Source organism: Myotis lucifugus, unplaced genomic scaffold (genome assembly GCF_000147115.1).
Source record: "Myotis lucifugus unplaced genomic scaffold, Myoluc2.0 scaffold_185, whole genome shotgun sequence".
In the NCBI taxonomy this organism is placed as follows: Eukaryota; Metazoa; Chordata; class Mammalia; order Chiroptera; family Vespertilionidae; genus Myotis; species Myotis lucifugus.
Window position 1 is genome coordinate 1,109,875 of NW_005871233.1, and position 9,489 is coordinate 1,119,363.

General features: G+C 49.2%; 2 protein-coding genes across 2 annotated transcripts in view; one reads left to right on the plus strand and one right to left on the minus strand.

Moving 5' to 3' along the window:
- The first annotated feature begins 1,643 nt into the window (after nucleotides 1-1,643).
- Nucleotides 1,644-8,034, plus strand: PSMD8 (proteasome 26S subunit, non-ATPase 8). Its single transcript, XM_006096662.3, has 7 exons — nucleotides 1,644-1,853; nucleotides 3,280-3,352; nucleotides 3,467-3,569; nucleotides 4,733-4,898; nucleotides 5,757-5,857; nucleotides 7,006-7,117; nucleotides 7,804-8,034. The coding sequence occupies exons 1-7, from the start codon at nucleotides 1,686-1,688 to the stop codon at nucleotides 7,939-7,941; spliced, it is 861 nt and encodes a 286-aa protein (XP_006096724.1). The 5' UTR covers nucleotides 1,644-1,685; the 3' UTR covers nucleotides 7,942-8,034.
- An 885-nt stretch (nucleotides 8,035-8,919) lies between these two features.
- GGN (gametogenetin) overlaps nucleotides 8,920-9,489 on the minus strand; it is a 3,742-nt gene continuing 3,172 nt past the window's right edge. The window contains exon 3 of the mRNA XM_023760565.1: nucleotides 8,920-9,037. Coding sequence (XP_023616333.1) covers nucleotides 8,920-9,037 — 118 coding nt within the window. The remainder of the gene's footprint in view (nucleotides 9,038-9,489) is intronic.

Sequence of the window (9,489 nt, forward strand, 5' to 3'; positions counted from 1 at the left end):
TTAAACTTTAACTAAAAGCAGTTACTGTGGGTAGTTACATCCTAAGCCAGTATCTTCACTGACAAGGTCAACCTTTACCTTAACTGAGCCTGTCTTTTTGCATCTATAAAGAAAATTGATAAATATCCCTGCTCTCATGGAGTTCATATTCTAAGTGTTGGTGATGAAACCGAATTTTTGGACTGGAACCTGGATTCTTTGTCTGCCAGAGTCAAAGAATGAATCCAGGGACAGAGGGTAGTATAGCAAAGGTGGAGATTTATTGAAGAACAAGTACAGACTCCCACCCACTTCCTGTTTCCATGGTTTATAAAGGCTGCAGTTCCTGTGCCCTGATATCCCCTCTGATTGGTCAATATTCCCTTTCTAATTGGTTACTATAGTGACGCCTGAGGCCCTCCTCCCTCATTATCCTATTCCAGTGATGGTGAACCTTTTGAGCTGGCGTGCCAGCATTTTGAAAAACCCTAACTTAACTCTGGTGCTATGTCACATGTAGAAATTTTTTGATATTTGCAACCATAGTAAAACAAAGATTTATATTTTTGATATTTATTTTATATATTTAAATGCCATTTAACAAAGAAAAATCAACCAAAAAAATGAGTTCTCGTGGTGTCATAGGTTCGCCATCACTGTGACCTATTCCCTCTGGGCTTTATTCCTCCTTTATTTTGTAAATATAGACCTTTTTGGCTATTTCCAGTTCCCTTGTTTTATGGAAATATATATGTTGCTGCTCCCTTGTCTTATGGAAATGTAACTGCTCCTGGCTTCCTCGTGTTATGGAAATGTATATTTTCCCAGTCTGTAGTCCTGTGTTTTTCCATGGACCCCAATTCTAAAAATTCCCTAAGCTTGCCTATTTCTCCTAAAATTCCTGTTTCAGTGACAAGAGAGTTGGGTTTGAGAAAAAGTGGGAATGTTGAATATGCAGGTGTGATACATATGGAGGAATTGGGAGTAGGGAAAAAAGTTGGGAATCTTCCATCTATTTGAGCCATTTAAAGCCGTAAGACTGGATGCTTTTTGTAAAGTTTGTGCAAATTTGCAAAAACTTGGAGAAAATGTGGAAGGATGCACTGAAAGACTAGAGCAGCGGTTCTCAACCTGTGGGTCGCGACCCCTTTAGGGGTCAGTCGACCCTTTCACAGGGGTCGTCTAAGACCATCGGAAAACACATATATAATTACATATTGTTTTTGTGATTAATCACTATGCTTTATGTTCAATTTGTAACAATGAAATTGGGGATCACCACAACATGAGGAACTGCATTAGGAAGGTTGAGAACCACTGGACTAGAGAGAAAGGCTGAGGTTCAAATCTCAGCTGTTAGTCTCTTGGAAGATGACGGCAGGCTCTTAAAGCCCGTTAGTAAAATGAAAAGAATAACACAGCTTTCCAAATGGCTCCACCATTGCCACTTCTTGGCTTCGAGAAGGGTTGCGACCCAGCCATTTTCAGTGAAGGCGGGAGGCGACTTCCAGTCACCATCTTGAGAGACAGCAGACGAGCTCTGAGCGACGTACTCACGAAGGGCGGGCCGAAGGCACCTCGGGCGGAGGCGCGCAGTCGTAGTCCCGCCCCCAGCTTGGGCTCCACCTCTCGGCCCACTTCCGCTGGGTGAGGTCGCTAGGCGTCGCTGCCGTAACTCGCGCCGGCGGTTTGCCGCATCACGGAAGATGGCGGCTGCAGCGTTGAACGCCGGGGTGGGCTCCTCTACCTCGGGGCCTCCGGCGGCCTCGAGCGCGGTCCTGCAGGCCGCGGCCGGCATGTACGAGCAGCTCAAGGGCGAGTGGAACCGTAAAAGCCCCAACCTCAGCAAGTGTGGGGAAGAGCTGGGCTGGGCCGTCTCAAGGTAGGGGTGGCCGGGGGCGCCACGAGGGTCTACCAGCGGTTCTCAACCTGGGGGTCGGACGACCCTTTCAGAGGGGTCACCTAAGACCATCGGAAAACACATATATAATTACATATTGTTTTTGTGATTAATCACTATGCTTTAATTATGTTCAATTTGTAACAATGAAATTGGGGGTCACCACAACATGAGGAACTGTATTAAAGGGTCGCGGCATTAGGAAGGTTGAGAACCACTGGCTCTAGACGGAGCGGAGTTTCCAGACGCGGGGTTAACCGCACCACGTCGGGGATCAAATAGAGTGAAGGATTCGGAACAGCCAAAGTGCGGACTTGGGGTGAAGAAGTGAGAGGGGCCCGGGACCGACCAAATGCAGCCCCACGGTGGAGGGGTGATGGAAAGAGTGGTTTGGGCACAACCAGTGAGAGGGCAAAGTTTCGGTGCTGGGGCCCTACCTGGCTGGAGTGGCAGGGCGGGGTTTTTCTGGTGGCGGGTTCTGGATAAGACCAAGTGGGAAACGAGGCCTGGATACGGTGATGAAAGAAGGCTGAGATAATGGGCTGTGTAGTCTAGACCGGACCAAGTTTGGTTCTGAGATACTTGGGGTTAGGGATGCATCTGTAGGGAGTGGGAGGCCAGCCAAGTTGTGAAGGCTGGACTAAACCTACCAAAAAAATGTCTTAGAGGACTAGAGTGGGGCTCATGGTGCTTCAGACCAGGTGTTTATGGGGAAGTAGAAATACTGCGAGCTGGACCAAGTTTGAGTGGGGGTGTTGCCAGATAAGAAGTGAGGTGTGGGCTGGACTATACCGGGGGGTTAGCATCCCTCCCGCCCTCGCTGTGTAGATTGGAGTTGCGGGGAGTAAGCTGGGCTCAACCCAAAAGAGCAGTGGTTCTCAACCCTCCTAATGCTGTGATCCTTTAATACAGTTCCTCATGTTGTGGTGACCCCCAATTTCATTGTTACAAATTGAACATACTTAAAGCATAGTGATTAATCACAAAAACAATATGTAATTATATATGTGTTTTCCGATGGTCTTAGGCGACCCCCAAGGGGTCGCGACCCACAGGTTGAGAACCGCTGCAATAGCCTATGGGAAAGGTCTGCAAGAACTGAAGGTGCTAGTGTCCCCGTTCCCCCCACCACCACTTTGATTCCATTGGGCCAGGCATGGATTTTGTCTCCTGATTCCCCAGTAAGGCTATTAATAATTGTAATGTGAGGCAATCCTGAATGAGCACTCAGGATTTATGAGGACTGACTCCTTTAATGCTCATAACAACCTAATGAGTAAGCGATGATGATGCGTTACATTTTCTAGATTGGGAAACCAAGGCCTAGAAAAGGTAAGTAACCATTACTTGAATTCCCATCTTCTTTCCTTCCTTTTTCCCTTTCCATTCTTTCTTGTCAGCTGGTTCTGCTGGAGCTCAACTTCCTGCCAACCACAGGGACCAAACTGACCAAACAGCAGCTCATTCTGGCCCGTGAGTGTCACTGGAGTTGGTGGGGAGTAATGTGTTGGGGGTCGTGGCAGGAATAGTACTGTGGTGGTCAGGAGAGGGACTCATTCAACTGAGAGTCTGCCCTGTCACCCACAGGTGATATACTGGAGATTGGGGCCCAGTGGAGTATCCTACGCAAGGACATCCCCTCCTTCGAGCGCTACATGGCCCAGCTCAAATGTTACTACTTCGATTACAAGTGAGGATGGGACTCTGCCTGATTGGGGTTGGAGGGGTTACATGGCGGCTCTTTGATCCCTGGTGCTCTAGCCTGGGAACTTCCTCTGCCGAGCTCCATCTCCAGAGACTGTAGGCTCAGGAGGTTGGCCTTGAGGCCCTGAGTCTCTGTTGGCCTCCATTCTGTCTCCCCCTCCACATTCCTACAGTACATTTCCACTTCCCAGTGTAGCCACCATTACCTTTCGTATGCCCTGGCCCCAGCCTTAACCCCTTGGATCATTCCTCCTCCACCCACCCCCACCCATGGCAGCCAGTAGGATCTTTGTGACACTAAACTTGGACTATGTTGATCCCCTGCTTAGAACCTGTCATGGCTCTCCATAACCCTCAGGTTCCAGGCCTCGTTCTTTCCTGTGGTCTCAAATGCAGTGTCAGCACTCTTCCTAGCTGCCCCCATCCCAGCCCTGACCCCTCCGCCTGTGCTTCTCCTATCCCAGGCCTGTCTCTCCTGCTGGACTATGAGCCTCCTAAAGGCAGAGGGGTCTTGGTCACTGCTGTGTCCCAACTTTGCCTAGCATGGGGCCAGGCCCAGGGCATGATTCAGTGAATATAAAACTGAATGGTTTTATAGCTCAGTGGTGCCTGCATGGATTAATGATTAGAATTTGACATCAAAAGTCAGGACAACCGGGAGTTTGAAACTGATTTTGTCAATCCGATTATGTGGTCTGGGGCAAATGACCTTACCTCCCTAAGCTCACTTCCCCCCTTAAAATAAAGGTGATGATTCTTAATATCATAATCATAACTAATACTTGTACAGTACTTATTTGGGCCCAGGTACTGTTCTAATCACTTTAATCTAGGTTAAATCACTTAATTCACTTAACCCTTCTTCATTTACCCTCCTCTTGTGATATGAGTGCTGTGGTGATACCCCATTTTACAGTTGGGGAAATTGAGGCTGAGTCACTTTACTGAAGTGAGGTCACTCACTTGGGCCCATATGATTTGTGACTTCTTCATACCTCTCTGGACATTAGTTTCATCTGAAAACCCAGGGCTCAATACCTCTCCAAGGAGACAGCCTAAGACAGTCATCAGGGGTCCCTGAAGTCTGGAGTGGAGGCACAGTAGGTACCTAAGTTCTTCTTACCTTGGTTCCCTCAACCTGGTTCACAGGGAACAGCTCCCTGAGTCCGCGTACATGCACCAGCTCTTGGGCCTTAACCTCCTCTTCCTGCTGTCTCAGAACCGGGTGGCTGAGTTCCACACGGAGTTGGAGCGGCTGCCTGCCAAGGACATCCAGACCAATGTATACATCAAGCATCCTGTGTCCCTTGAGCAGGTGAGTCTGGAGAAAGGGAAAGGAAGGGCCTGGCTAAGGAGGGTGGTGCAAGGACAGACATTAGGGAGGGTTTCCTGGAGAAGTGGATAGGGTTCACCCATCTTTCAGTTCATAGACTCATTTATTTATTTGTCCAACAAATATTGAGCACCAGCCATGTGCCAGGCACTGTGGTTGGTTTTCAGACTGTACAGTGAACAAAACAAAATCCCTGATCTTGGGAGCATGACATAGGGTGGTCAGGGAAGGTCTTGCTGAAAAGGTGAAATTTGAAAAAAAGACTTGAGAGGAGTAAAGAACCCAATTATGTGGACATCTAGGGGAACAGTGGTCCAGGTAGCCTGGACCTTCTGCCAAAGGTCCCAAGGCAGAAACATGCCTGGTCGCCTGGCTGAGGGGTAGCAAAGAAGACAGTGTTTCGAGAACAAGGTCAGCAGGGTGAGAGAAGAGCCTTAGTACCCAGGGTTAGGAAGTAATTCCTAGAGCTGAGGTCTCATGGGAGGATTTGGCTGTGGGGAGAGGCTGGGAGAGAGGACAGTTAAGGCAGGCGGCACAGCTTGGGCAAAGGAGGAATAGGCTTGCGGTACATATCAGCGCAGGGCAGGCTGGGTGTGTGTGTGTGTGTGTGTGTGCGCGCGCGCGCGTGTGCGTGTGTGTGTGTGTGTGTGTGTGTGTGTGTGTGTGTGTGTAAGTAAACCAGAGAGGCCTTTCTGGTAGAGCAGGTGCCCATTCTGCATGGGGAATGGGTGTTCCAGCAGAGTGGGGCTTATGGTAGCACTAGGAGTATGGTGAAGCCTCAGAGGGTAGGCCACTATGCTGTCTCTACCTCATCTTCTCATCTTCCCTCGGTCTCCACAGTACCTAATGGAGGGCAGCTACAACAAGGTGTTCCTGGCCAAAGGCAACATCCCTGCTGAGAGTTATACCTTCTTCATCGACATCCTGCTTGACACTATCAGGTTCATGGGGAACCAGGGCCTCTGTGGTGTTCAGAAAGAGCTTGGAATCTGGAGTCAGGCAGCCCTTAACTGAATCCCATTCTGGCCACTTGTGATCTGGGGAGACTGGGCACATCAGTTTTCTTTTTCTATGCACTGGAACTGGTCATGAGATTGTGGAAAACAGTCTTCATCTCGCTCTGGGCTGTTTACCAGTGTGCCTATACATTCCAGACCCAGAGCATTGATTTAGCAACTAGACAGTGCTCAGCAACCAGGGACCATGCTGCCTTTCTTAGAGGTGTTTCATGAGTCCTGCGACCTCGCCTCAGATCACCTAAACTGTGAAGCCTTTAGTTTCCACTTCTTTAAAATGGGGCCTTCAAATCCCACTAACCCTTTGGGGGTTGCTCTGTGCACAAGTGACATCACAGAGGAAGTTGGGCATGACATTTACAAGTCCTTTGAGAAGTAAAAGAGTGTCCAGGTGGTGGCAGAGTATCAGATTGAGATGGGTTTCCATTCCTCCCAAGCCCAGACAGGTGGTGGGAGTGAGGATGGCAGTTTTGTGGATTTGGGTTATTTTTAATTATGAAATATTTTGACTCCAAAATTAAAGGAGTGAAAAGTGAGTGTCCATATACTGCTTGGCCTAAGAAATAAAATACTTCAGAACAGATGCACCCTCCCTGTCATCCCCACCCAACTCCCCCCAAGCTAACCCCTTCTGTTTCAGTGACTCCATGCCTTGCAGTTTTTCTACTCAGTGTTTATCATGATACCTCTTGGCAAGGGTACAAGGAACCCCCTCAGGATTGGATCTAGAAATGGAGTTCAGCACCCTTGTAAGGGGGTGGTGTTATGTGAAAAGACCCCCTACGTGGGAATCCCAGGCTGGCTTTCAGATAGCCTGAAGTCCTTGTGTCTGGGAGTGGAATTCAGAGTTTGGGCCAGGAAGTCAGAAAGACCTGAGTGTGGCCCTGGCTTTGCAAGCTGGTCAAGCTTCTCCCTCTCTCCCTAAGCCTCCATTGGTTAAACAGGACAGGTAACAAACATATTCCAGTAGTTGGTACTGAATTGAAGGGTCAGAACTTACTCATGTCAGATCAGGGAGGACAGAGCCTGGAGTGCTGTCTGTATTCAATAGTGAGAACTTCATCTTCCCCCAGAGATGAGATTGCTGGATGCATCGAGAAGGCCTACGAGAAAATCCTCTTTACTGAGGCCACCCGGATCCTCTTCTTCAACACACCCAAAAAGATGACAGACTATGCCAAAAAGGTGGCTGGGGTGCAAGGGGTCATGGGGCCAAGGGGTGCACTTACTAATAGCTATGAGGGTGGCCTGGAGGGACTTGGAGCAAGACTGCCCAGGTTTAAAAATCCAGGTGTATATCCTCAGGCAAGTCACCAAACTTCTCTGAACTTCAGTTTCCCTATCTGTAGAATGAGGCTAGAATTTAACATGTGGGATGAGCTTAGCATAGCATCTGGCACGAGGTGGAGGTGAAAACTCAGTACATGTTGGCTGTTGTCCTTAACAGAATTCCTTGGAGGTTGTCGCTTTTCCCCACACAACTTTGCTTCATTTGGTTTGGGGTATTTGTGCAGGAGCAGTGCCCCTGGACATGCTGGTGCATGGGGTGCAGTGACCCTGGCTAGAAGAGGTGAAATTGACCTTGAGTGATGGTAGCGGTTGATATTTAGTGGGCCAAACACTATTCTTAGCACTTTACAAGTGTTGATTGAATTCTCATAGCAGACTTGAAGAGGAGTGTGATTAGGGTCCTAGTCTCAACCATGGAGAAACTGAGGCTCAGAGAGGTGAAGTTACTTGCCTAGAGTTGTGCGGGTAAATTATGACTAGTAAAGCAAGCCAGGGCCTACATGGGTAAGTGCTGGCTCTATGGGGTGGGGAGGGAGCCTATGTGATCACCCCACCCATCTCTCACCCCTCCCTTTCTGCAGCGAGGGTGGGTCCTGGGCCTCAACAACTACTACAGCTTTGCCAGCCAGCAGCAGAAACCAGAAGATACCACCATCCCCTCCACGGAGCTGGCCAAACAGGTCATCGAGTATGCCCGGCAGCTGGAAATGATCGTCTGAGCCCAGCAGGAACTGAGTGGGGCAGAGCTTACATTATTGAAAGCAGTTGCAGTGCGGGTTTCCTCTAATAAAGATGGACATTCTCTCTCCTAAGTCCTTGTCTCCCTAGGTGGAATGGTGAGGAGTCAAGTCCTTGTCCTTGAAAAACTTGGAAGTTTGAGGACCCTCAGGGTCGGTCTTGGTCCAGTGGCCTTTGCAGAGGTATCAAAACAAATGCCCACTGCAGGGTCCTTGTGGCAGTGTGGCCGGGAGGAGCACAGGCCTTGGGTAGAGGAACTGTTACACCTGGCTGTGGACACAGGAGGGCCAGTCTAAGGTACCAGTTTTTTTTAGTGAAGGGGATGAAGTATCCCAATTAAAAAAAAAAGTTTGCAATGAATTAAACCAGTTTTTTCAATAATATGTGAAATGGAACCCTTGTGTGGGATACCACTTTGAGACCTTGAAACAAAAGGCATGGGCCCTGGCATGGGCTTGTCTTGGTTTCTGACTTTCCTGAGCTAGTGCTGGGACTTACGAACTCCTATACCCCCAGCCTATGTTTCCTGCCTTGTAATTCTTGAGGTGTTTAAGGCTGAGTCCAAATCTAGCCGGGCCATATGTGGCATTTTCAAGCCTTCCAGAGTCAGTTTCCCCAGCTGTAAAATGGGAATGACCACTCCTGCTTTCCAGAGTGATTTATGCTGAACCCTTGAGTTTGGCACGAGATCAGCTCAGAAATGGAGCTGATGGTATTATGGGGAATGAGACCATCTCACTGGGCCCCATCAGTCTGGATGGTGGATGAATGGAACTTCCATTACTATTGCTCTGGGTCCAACCTGTTTCTAGGATGTGGTGCCTGCATGGAGACTTCTGCCATGCCCCACCCCACTCCTTCAACCCTTAGCAGGTGACTTGAACAGGCAGCTAGGCATCTGGATGTTGGTTATTTTATTGTCAAGGAGGGGAAGGTAGAAGCCATTGAACAGACTACACTCAGTTGGAATGGGTGGCCTGCAAGTCGAAGTGCTCCAGCCCGGCTACCAGGGAGCCGGCTAACTTGATGGTGGCAACCCAGGAGGGCTCGCTCAGGTGGTTGGTGGGCGTGCTCAGCCTAGGATGAAAGTAGATTCAGCAGGGTCTGGCTGCGTGGTGAGGCCTTTACCCCTTCTAGGCTTCACTTTGTCCATCTACATGAGGGACCATGTCTGAATATACTATAGGCAGTCTAGGGCAGGGCTGTATCCAGTTAAACTAAGTGGGAAAATGGGGCTGAGATTTGGTGATAGTGTGACATCCCCCACTCCCCCTAATCGGAGCTCCAAGGGGTCCAGGGCAGTGGGTCTCCTAGTGATTCAGGATTCCCAGGAGCCAGGGTGACCGATCCTGAAATTCAGTGTGGGGGTAATTGGATTATAGTGTCTCCCCTGGATCTGAAGACTCAGGAGTAGCCTCTGCAGCACTGACTGGAACATCAGTACCTGCTGGCAGTCAAAACCTTGGGTCCCAGAGTCATAAGTTGCCAGAGGAGTAGAGGGAGGCGTGGCAGTTTGAGGGGCTAGACCA